The sequence below is a fragment of the Eumetopias jubatus genome, unplaced genomic scaffold (assembly GCF_037043125.1).
Source record: "Eumetopias jubatus isolate StellerSeaLion01/CBP00866 unplaced genomic scaffold, mEumJub1_p1.0 scaffold_23, whole genome shotgun sequence".
NCBI classification, from domain to species: Eukaryota; Metazoa; Chordata; class Mammalia; order Carnivora; family Otariidae; genus Eumetopias; species Eumetopias jubatus.
The window spans coordinates 1,129,887-1,144,925 of NW_028274829.1; the positions used below are offsets into that span (position 1 = coordinate 1,129,887).

Consider the following 15,039-nt stretch of genomic DNA (forward strand, 5'->3'; position numbering starts at 1 on the left):
CTCCATCTGTGGTTGACTTTCAGGCTCCACACAAGCAGAAGCTGAAGGCTAACATAGTTTTAAACAGCTTCCCAAAGCAGTGAAAAGCAGCCCAAAACAGAGCCAATCCGGAAAGAGTAGAAGGCTATTATTTTTTTTTCATTTTTTGATTTAAGGTAACTCCATGGTGACAGACAGAGAACTATACACTTGACAAGAGTACTTCTAATCATGAAAAGCTGCACAGTATCATTAGTCACTAAGGAAATGCACATTATAGCCAGAAGATACCACTTCTTAAAACTCTTACATCCATAATTTTTTTTTAAACAGGAAAATTATAAGGTTGGCAAGGCAATGAAAAGAAGGCAACACTTGGTGTAACGTAAATTAATGCAGCCACTCTGGAAAATAGGAGTGAGGTTCCTCAGAAAATTAAACACAGAAATACCATTTGACCCAGTAATTCCACTTCTGGTTATATAACCTAAAGACTGGAAAGCAAGGACTGAAAAGATAAATCATATTTGTACCCCAATGTTCACAGCAGCATTGTTCTTGTCAAAAAATTGAGATAAAGAAGATTGAGCCACGCTGGAAAACAGTATGGAGTTTCCTCAAAAAGTTGAAAATAGAGCTACCATACGACCCAGCAATTGCACTTTTGGGTATTTACACAAAGAGAGAAATGTAGGGATCCAAAGGGTACATGCACCCCGATGTTTATAGCAGCAATGTCCACAATAGCCAAACTATGGAAAGAGCCAAAATGTCCATCGACAGATGAATGAATAAAAGATGTGGTGTATATATATATATATATATATATATATATATATATATATATATATACACACAATGGAATATTATGCAGCCATGAAAAGGAATGAAATCTTGCCATTTGCAATGACATGGGTGCAACTAGAGGGTACTGTGCTGAGCGAAATAAGTCAATCAGAGAAAGACATATATCATATGACCTCACTGATACGAGGAATTCTTAATCTCAGGAAACAAACAGGGTTGCTGGAGTGGTGGGGGGGTGGGAGGGAGGGGGTGGCTGGGTGGTAGACATTGGGGAGGGTATGTGCTATGGTGAGCGCTGTGAATTTTTTAAGACTGTTGAATCACAGACCTGTACGTCTGAAACAAATAATACATTATACGTTAAAAAAAAGAAGATTGCAGAAAGGGAAAAATGAAGAGGGGGAAATCGGAGGAGGAGACAAACCATGAGAGACTATGGACTCTGAGAAACTGAGGATTCTAGAGGGGAGGGAGGTGGGGGGATGGGTTAGCCTGGTGATGGGTATTAAAGAGGTATTCAGTATGTGCATATTGAATGGAGCACTGGGTGCTCAAATCATGGAACACTACATCAAAAACTAATGATGTAATGTATGGTGATTAACATAATAAAAAAAAGATTATATAGTGATAAAAGGGTCAATTCATCTAGAAGCTAAACAAAATACATTAAGAGAAAAAGAGCAGAGAATGAATAAACACAAAGCTACTTCCCTGAAATGATTAACAGAATTGACAAACCTTTAGGTACGGGAGACAAAGAGATAGAAGACTCAAATTATTTATATCAGAAATGAAAGTGGGGATATTAACTACCAAGTTTACAAAAATAAAAGAGAGATAAGACAATACTATAAATACCTGGACACTGGCAAATTAGATAATATAGGTAAAATGTAAATATTTCAGTCCTAAATATGTGTGGGAGTGTATGCCAAATACATGTGGAAAAAAAAAACAGTGAGTAAGCCAAGAATCGTGAGGCAGAACAAATGGTATAACTAGACAGCTGCATGATTTCATCTTCATATTTGTTTTTTTATGAGACAACAGTAATGTTGAAAAAAAAGTGCAAACAAGAATTTATAAAATGTCAGTAATGGAAGGAAGCCTTGGAAATGTCAAGATCATTTTATGAAAAAAGAAAAACTGAAATGGACATGAGTTAAAAAAAAATTGTGTAGAGGTTGACCTATACCTTACAAAAGTACGTATGACAACATTACAGTATGTTGCAAATATATTTACTTATTTATTTACTTATTTATAAAATATTTATTTATTTGACAGAGAGAGACACAGCGAGAGAGGGAACACAAGCAGGGGGAGTGGGAGAGGGAGAAGCAGGATTCCCCTGGAGCAGGGAGCCCGATACGGGGCTCGATCCCAGGACCCTGGGATCATGACCTGAGCTGAAGGCAGACGCTTAATGACTGAGCCATCCAGGTGCCCCAGTATGTTGCAAATTTACTGCACTTTTTTTGTTCTACAAATTGCTGGGTACTTACATTTTCTGAAAAACTGGCTGACATAAATCAATGCTAGAAATTCCCAAATCTGAAACCAATCCTCAACCCCAATTTAAGTTTCATAAAATTAGAATTTATGCCCACTGATGTTAAAAAAGAACCAATCCTAGAGCAGGAGGCATATTAAAAGGTCAAAATCCAGCTTTTAACTTTTATGTTATTTAAATAACTATCTGATCTCTCCTTTCCCTTCCTCTTAAGGATATACTACTGGTCTATATAGGATTGCAGTTTGACAGCAATACAGAAAGGTAAGAAGACGTATGAGACTAAACCTACTCTCCACTTCAAAATGCATGTAACTTTATTTCTCTGAAACTAAGTTCTTCCTCATTTCCTTTCCACCCTAGCAAAGGCACTTAATCTGTTTTGCCCCTTATTTCCAGGTACTCACTGGTACACCATGGGACATGAGCGTGTTGGGATTCATGAGGGTGACAAGCTGGTGTAGCAGGTCAGGCTGGCTATCAAACAACTCAGGTGTCAGCCTCTTCATCACCTCCTCCAACTGCTCTGCTGCCAATGAGGGTACCCCATACCAGGTTTTTGGTTCACCCCTGATTAGATAAAGAGGAGATATATAAAGTCTGGGCATATCCTTGCACATGGAAGAAGTCTTAACATCCATTCCAGCCATTTGGACACCACTCACCAGTGTAGATAATTAATAGAATAACTCCAGTGATCCTCAATATGCCAACAAAATGCTGAGAATACCATGCCTACATACAGCCAGGGAATCTTCATGCCTGAGATGTCTGCATTGATGTGGCACAGAACAGACTGATCCAGCACTGGCATTACATTCAGATTCCAACCACTGGTTGCATATTCCTGTTAAGTCCAAGATTTGCCAGGGTAAGTAGGAAGCAAGATGGGGTGAATAAAAACAAACTGAACAAGGCATATATAAGAAGACAATAGTGATCTCAGGGCATGCTATTTGCTTTTATTTAGGAATACAGACTCAATAGTCATGATATCTTAATACTCATGATACCTCATGATATCCCAGCCATGATAACTTGCATTATTTCTGAAAGTACATCTTTCTTTTAGGAAGACAGAAAACACTGTAACTCAAAATATTTGTCCTCAATCCAGATTAAGATTCATGTGTCCTAAAACTAACAACCACTATTCATAGGTTTTCTCTTAAGTCACTTTATCCCATTATCAGCTAGCTGCTATGCACTAGGTATAGCAATTAAGCCCCTAATTAATCCTTAAGTAATTTACATCTTCTAAATGTCATAATCATATTATTCTCTTATATCTGTATTATTGATCCAAACCAAAACAAAGTATTTTCCATACAATATTTCAGACTCTCCATCACACCCAAACTACTAAACTTATTATACTATTTATACCATCTCATCCATTTCCTAAATCAGAATTACCTCAGAGTTATGAAGAACATTTCCTGAAAATACTTATGGGCAAATGAACCTACCAATCCTTTAGAGCAAAGAACAGGAGCTACATCAAACAACAGACATTACAAAAAGTCTGCATGGAAAAGCTAAGAGTGAGATGCTTTGGGGATTAAGGGTTTTGAAAGACTTCTATGTATTACAAGAACCCAGAAGGCCGAAGGTACCCACGCTAGGGAATAAGCTCAGAAAAGGTACCTAGATTTTCATCTCTGCCTGATCTTCAAGCTCTATGCAAGCAGAAAACAAAGAGTTTTAGAAGAGTTATAAATGACCTATCTAAGTCCCAAAGAGTCATGCACAGAGCCAATCTAGATAGAATGGAAGAGTATTCAGGAACAATGTGACAAAAAATATTGTCTATACAAAAGTAGTTTTGAAAAGTCACTTTAAACAAATACAAACTCTAAGGAGCAGCAATAAGAAAATAAGGGACAGGAAAACTTAATTTCCAGATTCACCACATGAAAACATTCAAAATATCAACAATCAAAATGCTAACAAAAATTATGAGACATGCACATAGATGCGATCTCAGTTAAAGACATTTGCTTTAAAACCAAAGACATGAACAAGTTAAATGGGAAAGAACTGAAAAATAAAAAAATGTATTTCATGGAAATTATAACCAAAGGAGATGAAGTGGTCATGTTACTGTCAAACAAGATAGACTTTAAAAATTACTTAAAACGAAGAACACATTTTACATTGATAAAAATGGTCAATCTACCAAGAAAATAAGTTATATACATACACGTAAAAATTAGTGCCAAGATAAATGAGACAAAAGTTGATGAATCTAAAGGGAGGAAAAACTTCTGCAGTGATAATTGGATATTTTACTATTGCACTGTCAACAATGATAAGAGTAATGACAGCCAAGAAGCCAACAAACCCAGGTAGACATAGACTATACCACCCAACACAATTCATATTGCTCACAAGTATAGATGAACATTCCCCATGATAAAATGTTAGGTTATAAAGCAAAACGCAATAAACTAAAAAGAGTATTTTAAACCACATTCTCTTAAAAGTCATAGGTCAAAGAAGAAATCAGAAAGGAAGTAAGATGCTTTGAACAAGAAACAAGTAACACAATTGACACTATAATTTTATGCCAACAAAGCATGTAATCTAGATGAAATGGACAAATTTCTAGAAATATACAACCTCTCAAAACTGACTCAAGAAATAAAAAATATGAAGACTGATAACAGATGCAAATCAGCAATGTAAGACCTCTGAACAAAGAAATGCTCAGAAATTGAATGGTTTCACTGATGAATTCTACCAAAACTTAACATATAATTACACCATCTGTCTCAAACGGTTTGGAAAAAGAACCAAAAGACAATTAAATCTTTGTTAATTGAACTTATGAGGGCAGCATTATCTTGATAATGAAGTCAGAAAGACATCACGAGAAAACACAGAGCATTACATATTACCTAAGTGGAACACTTCAACAAAATACAAATTACTCAGTCAGTTAACTGTCTGCCTTCGGATCATATCATGATCCCAGGATCCTGGGATCGAGCCCCGCATCGGGCTCCCTGGTTGGCGGGAGGCCTGCTTCTCCCTCTCCCACTCCCCCTGCTTGTGTTCCCTCTCTCGCTGTCTGTGTCAAACAAATAAATAAAATCTTTAAAAAAATAAAAAGTAAAAATAAAAAAATAAAAAATTATATATCATGATCCAGTGAAAATGTCCCAAAATGCAAAATATTCAAATATGAAAACGGATCAATACAACACATTAGTAGAATGAAGGGGGGAAAAGCCTGATCATACTAACTGACGTAGAAATGAACTTAAAAATAACCCACATCCTTTCCTAAGAATTATGTTTGATAAATACAGTTTTAGTTGGACAAAATAAAAATTATTAAGATGGACAATGGTGATGGCTGCAGAACAATGCGAATGCATTTACTGCCAAAGAACTATATACTTAAAAATGTGGTATGTTTTATGAAATGTTTCATCACTGTAAAAAAAAAAAAAATCAAAGCAGGGATAGTTTTTCTCTACTAGGTCTTCATGTGCATTTAACAATGACAATTTAAGACTACAAAAAAAAAGTATTAGCAGAATTGAAAAGCACTAACATTACTTGAACCCTATGCTTTAGAACAGAAATTAAAAATTCATTGCCAAGGGTGCCTGGGTGGCTCAGTCAGTTGAGCATCTGACTTTGGCTCAGGTCATGACCCCAGGGTCCTGGAATTGCGTCCTGCGTCAGGCTCCCTGCTCAGTGGGAAGCCTGCTTCCCTCTCCCTCTGTCCATCAACCCTGTTTGTGCTCTCTCTCAGGTAAATACATAAAATCTTAAAAAAAAAAAAATTCACTGCCAAACAGCCAAAATAAAATATACTTTAGAATAAAGAGTTAAGACAGAAATGGAAGGAAAACTTCCAAACTCATTTTATGAGACCAGGATTACCCTGATCCCAAAACCAGACAAAGACCCCATCAAAAAGGAGAATTACAGACCAATATCCCTGATAAACATGGGTGCAAAAATTCTCACCAAGGGCGCCTGGGTGGCTCAGTTGGTTAAGCGACTGCCTTCGGCTCAGGTCATGATCCCGGAGTCCCGGGATCGAGTCCCACATTAGGGTCCCTGCTTATCAGGGAGCCTACTTCTCCCTCTGACCCTCCCCCCCTCATGTGCTCTCTCTCTCTCTCATTCTCGCTCTCTCAAATAAATAAATAAATCTTTAAAAAAAAAATTCTCACCAAAATACTAGCCAAAAGACTCCAACAGTACATTAAAGAATTACTCATGACCCACCAAGTGGGATTTATTCCTGGGCTGCAAGGTTGGTTCAACATTCCCAAATCTATCAATGTGATACATAACATTAATAAAATAAAGAACAAGAATCATATGATCCTCTCAGTAGATGCAGAAAAAGCATTTGACAAAGTACAGCATCCTTTCTTGATCAAAACTCTTCAGTGTAGGGATAGAGGGAACATTCCTCAACATCATAAAAGCCATCTATGAAAAACCCACAGCGAATATTGTTCTCAATGGGGAATAACTGAGAGCTTTTCCCCCGAGGTCAGGAACATGGCAGGGATGTCACTCTCACCACTGCTATTCAACATAATACTGGAAGTCCTAGCCACAGCAATCAGACAACAAAAAGAAATAAAAGGCATCTGAATCCCCAAAGAACAAGTCAAACTCTCACTCTTTGCAGATATGATACTTTACATGGAAAACCCAAAAGATTCCACCCCAAAACTGCTAGAACTCATACAGGAATTCAATAAGTAGCAGGATATAAAATCAATGCACAGAAATCCGTTGCATTTCTATACATCAAAAACAAGACAGAAGAAAGAGAAATTAAGGAGTCGATCCCATTTACAATTGCACTCAAAACCATACGATACCTAGGAATAAATCTCACCAAAGAGGCAATGAGTCTGTACTCAGAAAACTACTGAACACTCATGAAAGAAACTGAGGAAGACACAAAGAAATGGAAAAACATTCCATGCTCATGGATTGGAAGAACAAATATTGTGAAAACGTCTATGCTACCTAGAGCAGTCTACACATTTAAGGCAATCCCTATCAAAATACCAACAATTTTCAAAGAAATGAATAAATAGGCTGGGTGGCTGAGTCGGTTGAGTGTCTGCCTTTGGCTCAGGTCATGATCTCAGGGTCCTGGAATCAGGCCCCGCGTCGGGCTCTCTGCTTGGCGGGGAGTCTGCTTCTCCCTCTGCCTCTGTCCCTACCCCTGCTGTGCTCTCTCTCTCTAATAAATAAAATCTTTAAAAAAAAAAGAAATGAATAATCCTAAAATTTATATAGAACCAGAAAACCCCGAATAGCCAGAGGAATGTTGAAAAAGAAAACCAAAGCTGGTGGCATCAAAATCCAGACTTCAAGCTCTATTACAAAGCTGTAATCATCAAGACAGTATGGTACTGACACAGAAACAGACACGTAGATCAATGGAACAGAATAGAGAGCCCAGAAATGGACCCTCAACTCTACGGTCAACTAATATTCGACAAAGCAGGAAAGAATGTCCAATGCAAAAAAAACCAGTCTCTTCAACAAATGGTGTTGGGAAAACTGGACAGCCACATGCAGAGGAATGAAACTGGACCATTTCATCACACCACACACAAAAACAGACTCAAAATAGATGAAAGACCTAAATGTGAGACAGGAATCCATCAAAATCCTTAAGGACAAGGCAGCAACCTCTTCGACCTCAGCCGCAGCAACTTCTTCCTCGAAACATCACAGAAGGCAAGGGAAGCAAGGGCAAAAATGAACTATTGGGACCTCATCAGGATAAAAAGCTTTTGCACAGCAAAGGAAACAGTCAACAAAACCAAAAGACAACAGACAGAATGGAAGAAGATATATATGCAAATGACACATCAGATAAAGGGCTAGTATCCAAAATCTATAAAGAACTTACCAAACTCAACACCCAGAGAACAAATGATCCAATCAAGAAATGGGCAGAAGACATGAACAGACATTTTTCCAAAGAAGACATCCAAATGGCCAACAGACACATGAAAAAGTGCTCAACATCACTCGGCATCAGGGAAATCCAAATCAAAACCTCAATGAGATTCCACCTCACACCAGTCAGAATGGCTAAAATTACAAAAGTCAGGAAACGACAGATGTTGGCGGGGATGCGGAGAAAGGGGAACCCTCCTACACTGTGGGTGGGAACGCAAGCTGGTGCAGCCACTCTGGAAAACAGTGTGGAGGTTCCTCACAAAGTTGAAAATAGAGCTACCATATGATCCAGCAATTACACTACTGGGTATTTACCCCAAAGATGCAAATGTAGGGATCTGAAGGGGTAATTTATAGCACAATGTCCCAGTAGCCAAACTGTGGAAAGAGCCTTGATGTTCATCAGATGAATCGACCAAGAAGATGTGCCATATATATATATATATATATATATATATATATATATATATATACACACATATATATACATACACACACACACACACACACAATGGAATATTATGTAGCCATCAAAAAAATGAAATCTTGAAATCTTGCATTTGCAATGACGTGGATGGAACTAGAGGGTATTGGGCTAAGCAAAATAAGTCAATCAGAGAAAGACAATTATCATACAATCTCACTGATATGAGGAATTTGAAAAACAAGGCACGGGACCATAGTGGAAGGGAGGGAAAAATGAAACAAGATGAAATCAAAGAGGAAGACAAACCATAAGAGACTGTTAATCTCAGGAAACAAACTGAGGGTTGCTGGAGTGGTGGGGGGTGGGAGGGATGGGGTGGCTGGGTGATAGATATTGGGAAGGGTATGTGCTATGGTGAGTGCTGTGAATTGTGTGAGACTGTTGAATCACAGACCTGCACCCCTGAAACAAATAATATATGTTTAAAAAAATAATAAAAAATAAATTTTAAAAAAATTCCTCATAAAGAACACATAAAACAGAGTCAAATTAAAAAAAATGAATAAAGCTTCAAGAATAGTTAGATGATCTGTTAGACATCAATTCCTAATTTTTAAAAAAATTTCAAAATAGTTTAGGTGATTCTTTTTATGCCTCATATGCAATGTTTAATGGAGACCCATTAGAAATGATTTCATTATCTACCACTGTTCTTGAAGCACACGACCACAGGATTCAAAGAAAAAAATTATTTAATATATTAACTATAAAAGTGACATGATTATACTTAGCAGTACCACTGGACAATAAAGCTCCAAAAACTTATGGGTATGCACAACTTCAATTTTCTACTACACTGTACTTAGCTACTGAGAGAAAATGATAAAACACAAGTACAGTCTAAGACAATAGAGGAATTTTTAGTGGACAAAACCTAACAAAATGAAAGTACATGTACAGATTAAAGTTCTGAAACTGATGTTTGACTTCAACTATATGTAATTATTTCCAGTGACCAAAACTTAAAACAGAAAACAAAACATATTACAGAGTTCAACATAAAGCTGTGACATTTCCCACCAATAATACAGTTTTTGTAGTAAAACTGAAGAGGGTGAAATATCTCTAAAGATAAAAATGCTGAATATACTTTCTTGCCTTAGCTCTTCCACTGGAAGAGAAGGAATCAAAACGAATGTCCCTAGTTCTTATCATCATAGGGGTCTGGGCGAGAACTGAAAATTGAAAATGGCAAACTAAAAACGTATTAGTCTTGGTGGTGTCCTTAGGCATTTAGTGAAACCACAGAACAATTTTTAATGGGACATATTTTTAACCTAGGCTTCATAAAAACTCTGATAATATATATGGTTCACAGAAACATGAGTTCATATTAAACAAAAGGCACATGACAGGGAGTGGGAGTGAAATGAGAAAATATTTGCTGACATAACATCAAACTACAAAAATAGTATGGGTAAGATTATAGGTTGTATTAACTGACAAATACTGACTATAAAGTCAATATATTAAAAATAATAGTAAAAGGCGAAAGATTTATACGATCTGAAGAGAAACCAGAGTAATAGTAAAAAAAAGCATAAGTTCCTTGTATTAACTAGAAAAATCTGAAAAATAATCCAATTCCAAAAACAGAAAATACACTGTTAGAAACCCACAATTCAGAGTAGTTTAATAAAAATTAGCTACTGTGGGGAGCGCCTGGGTGGCTCAGTCGTTAAGCGTCTGCCTTCAGCTCAGGTCATGGTCCCAGGGTCCTGGGATCGGAGTCCTGCCTCCAGCTCCCTGCTCAGCGGGGAGCCTGCTTCTCCCTCTGCCTCTGCTCCTCCCCCCTCCCACCCCGCTTGTGTTCCCTCTCTCACTCATTCTCTTTCGAATAAATAATCTTTAAAAAAATTAGCTACTATGAAAACCAATTCATTTTAAAATTATTTAAAACAAATTACCAGAAGGCAACATGAAGATAAAAAAGAGAAAAGTATGAAAGGGACATAAAGAATGATGAAGGTAAAATAAGATTCAGGATACGGGATTTTTATGATAGAAACAGTGAATAAGTTATGGTGGAAGGGTTCATAGCTAGAATTGATGAGAGGTGAATTCTCAGATTTGAGAAACACAATAAATCCCTGGTATTTTAAATTAAAAAGTCACATCTCCTATCAAGAAAAACTGCAGTAGGGCGCCTGGGTGGCTCAGCTGGTTAAGCGACTGCCTTCGGCTCAGGTCATGATCCTGGAGTCCCGGGATCAAGTCCCACATCGGGCTCCCTGCTCAGCAGGGAGTCTGCTTCTCCCTCTCACCCTCTTCTCTGTCGTGTTATCTCTCATTCTCTCTCTCTCAAATAAATAAATAAAATCTTTTAAAAAAAAAAAAAAGAAAGAAAAACTGCAGTAATCCAGGACAAAGACATCTTATGGCAGCTAGAGAAGAAAAATAAATTAAATTACTTCTAAATGTTAAGATTCATAGTTGATGTCTCAAAAATTAATAATCCAAGAATATTTTTAATGTATTGTTTTTTGTTTTTTGTTTTTAAGATTTTATTTATTTGACAGAGAGACACACAGCAAGAAAGGGAACACAAGCAGGGGGAGTGGGAGAGGGAGAAGCAGGCTTCCCACTGAGCAGGGTGCCCGATGCGGGGCTCAATCCCAGGACCCTGGGATCATGACCTAAGCTGAAGGCAGACGCTTAACGACTGAGCTACCCAAGCGCCCCTATTTTTCATGTATTGTGAAGAAAATAACTCCTACACCAGATTTACACATACTCAGAGAAGTAACTTTTTAAGAATAAAGGCAAGGAAACATTTCTTTTTGACAATAAAAAAAATTAACAAATACTTCTACTTATAAAATTTCTGAAAATTTTATTTTGGACAAAAAGGAAAATAGCCTTTGAAGAAAGATCTGAGTTTCAAGAGAAATGGTAAACCAAAAAGAAGAAGTATACACATGAATAGGTGTATATTAAACCTGAAAATATAAAACAATGAAAATGATACTTGTTTTATCAAGCAAAAAAAAATTTTAAAGCCCAAATAAAAATTTTACAAATGTTAGAAGGGAGGTGAAGAGAACAGCAATTTTACATCATTTTGGATGGAACAAAATTCCAATAAATTTAAACGTTAAGTCGCATTTACTACCTTTTTTTAAAGATTTTAATTATTATTTGAGAGAGTAAGAATGACTGGGTGGGAGAGGCCAAGGCAGAGGGAGAAGCAGACTGTCCACTGAGCAGGGAGCTGGATGTGAGGCTTTGATCCCAGAACCCTGGGATCATGACCTGAGTCAAAGGCAGATGCTTAACCAACTGAGCTACTCAGGTCTCCCTAAGCTGTACTTAAAGTATTAAGAATAACATATATACTTATGCACACACATATATATTCTTATGTACATAACTGACATAAAACAATTAAAATGGAATATGAAAATTAGGTAAGAAAAGAGAAAAAGAAAACGTAAGGGGTAGAAATACTGAGTTCTAACTAAGACAGTAAGATAACTACAAATCATCAATTATCACAAAAATAGAAAAATGACTCCAGGAAACATATAAAAACTATATGGACTTAAAAAAAAATCAGTTGTATATCAGTTATAAGAAACATACCTACAGCCTAAGTAAAACAGGGCATATAAAAGATATATACCAAGTAAAACTCAATCTAGGACCCAAGAGAAACTAACATGTAAGGGATTCAGTGGCAGGAAAGAGACCACTCCATTTATGTTTTATAAAAGTTACAAAATTAGTAATAGTACAAGCCCCTACTGGAGAGAATATTGTGAAAATATTGCAAGTACTTACATATCTATACATACACACACAGTCACACGTCTAAGCATTACACATGCACTATAAGTACTTGGGGACTTCTAACAGTGTGCAGACAATACAAATTGTATACTTTTAAAAGTCTACACTTGGAACAACCACTTCCAAATACGTAACCTAGAGACTCTTACTTCAGGAGACATGTAAAATGTTTGTAACAGCCAAATACTGAAAGCGATCCAGCAGAAAATGGATAAATAATGGTATAATCTCAATGGAATATTATACAGTAGTGAAAAACCAGGTAAGTTCAAGCTTTAGGCAACATATGAATGATTTTTCAAAGCATAACACTAACTTTAAAAATTAAGCGAGAGGTACACACAGCATAACATTTACAAAGCTCAAAAATTAGGTAACATGCTTTTTAGAAATACATTCATTAAAAAATTAAAAGAAAATTATGACAATAAAATTTTTATCTGTGTCCTTTTGGGGCTTTTGAGGTGACACAGGGAGATATGACTTGTGGGGAAGCATGGAAATAGATATAACTATGTAAGAAAACATCATTACATTCAAATGTGGGTTCAAGGATATTATTTAATATTATGCTTTATAACTGATAAAGAAACTACATATATTCTCTTGTGGTTTTACAGTATCACAATTAAATTGTTTCCAATTTCCAAAAAGTAATTCAAAGAACACCAAGATGTCAATAAAGGAAACTACAGGTGATTTCCCTGTTTCCTTAGTTTATACTTTTCAATATTCCATAATTGATATATAAGACTTTTATTTAAGAATCTGAACTACTGGGGTGCCTGGGTGGCTCAGTGGTTAAGCATCTGCCTTTGGCTCAGGTCATGATCCCAGTGTCCTGGGATCGAGCCCTGCATCGGGCTCCCTGTTCAGGGGAAGCCTGCTTCTCCCTCTCCCACTCCCCCTGCTTGTGTTCCCTCTCTCGCTGTGTCTCTCTCTGCCAAATAAATAAAATCTTAAAAAAAAAAATCTGAACTATTTTTTATTAAAACACTCTGTTCAAATGCTGTTATCTATGTACACATACCTGTCTCTCTCTGTATATTCCATATAGTTAACATAAGTTCATATGCTTACAAAAAGCTAAGCCTTCCTGAAAATTTCTCACCTCTTAAATTGCTACTTTTTTTATCTGGAACAATTGTCTCATAAGGGTTTACATGAGGTCAATGTATATACAAAGCTGAACAGTATTTGTCCAGGCTCTGGCCATCATGGTAAAACAAAAATGATAAAAGGAATAACTGCTCAACAATACAGATGCATTATCTTTTAGCTTCTTTTTCCCAAGTAAGTTCTGCTTCACCCATATTGTTTGGCTGTCCATAAGAAACTTCTAATGTAATTAGTTAAATCTTCAGACATCTAAATGGGTCTGACTCTACATGAGATCACCTTGGTTAAGGTAGTTTTCATATTACTCCATTTGTTCCACATGATGAACACAAATTAAAATGTCAATGAGGGCATTTCCCAATTTTCTTTCAAATTTATATATAAATATGAATAAACTGGTGACAGCAGTTGTTTTTGTCTATCATGCAGATAACCAAAGATGATAAGCTTTAAGTATTTAGTTTCAGGGAAATCGGAAGGACCCCTGTAGCTCCTAATTGATAAATCCAAGGTTTCATACTATTCCTTTTTTTTTTTGCTATCACAAATGCAGAATGGAAATAGTGATGGTAATGGTGGTTATGCACATGGTGGGTTACTGACAGATCAACCAATGCCAGTAAATCTGACCTTTATTCCTGTTATGTGAAAACAGCACTATGTGGAAGAACTCATGAGTACAGATGGTTTTACATGCTACAATGTGCTGTTAATATGAGTTACAAATCACATTACCTCTTCCTCGGGGGACAGGTTCCCTTTGCTACTGCTGACAGGAAAACCACTGCCAAATTCTTTGGAATGAATGTCTGCTCCATACTCAACTGTGACATCCTCCTCAATGCTGCTCACCAGTCTCCAGAATTCCTTCTCCACAAGTTCTGTAGGTACCATCTGTGACAAAAGATGTAAAAGATGATCACAGCACTCTGTATTTTGGCCCCATGTCTGTATGAACACTAAGACTTATCAGACACTAAACCGTGTATCTCTACTCCACAATCACATACATGTACAGGCATGTTGAAGTAGTCAGTCTTGAAGGAATCAGCCATTTCACCAAAGCTCTGCAAAGTGTACTCCTGGGTAGCCTGCTCAAAGCCAAAGGCTTCAGGGGGCCTCTTACACTCCTAAAATAGAAAGTATTTCAGCAAGAAAGAGAAAACAGGCAAACGACCCAAAAAGAACAGCAGGAGATATATCTTATGTTCTACCGTCGACCTTTTCTTATGTTTCAAGGTAGTATGGTTCCTTCACTATCTACTAAACCTATTTCTTTTTCTTTCCTCATATGGTTCACATCCTTTGTATTATGGCCCTTACTAACTGTTTTAAGTGTGTACAGTCTGTGTAACCATTCTTGCTTAATAACTCGTAGATA

The 15,039-nt window shown here is 36.8% G+C and overlaps 1 protein-coding gene across 6 annotated transcripts in view; it reads right to left on the reverse strand.

Annotated features, from left to right (window-relative positions):
- LOC148162066 (lysine-specific demethylase 5D) overlaps positions 1-15,039 on the reverse strand; it is a 36,120-nt gene that overhangs the window by 8,945 nt on the left and 12,136 nt on the right. For all 6 annotated transcript variants that reach the window (XM_088020360.1, XM_088020357.1, XM_088020359.1 and 3 more), the window contains exons 9-12: positions 14,669-14,788; positions 14,394-14,552; positions 2,968-3,149; positions 2,710-2,872 (exon numbers count right to left, since the gene is read on the reverse strand). In XM_088020360.1, the coding sequence (XP_087876486.1) occupies positions 2,710-2,872; positions 2,968-3,149; positions 14,394-14,552; positions 14,669-14,788 (624 nt within the window). The remainder of the gene's footprint in view (positions 1-2,709; positions 2,873-2,967; positions 3,150-14,393; positions 14,553-14,668; positions 14,789-15,039) is intronic.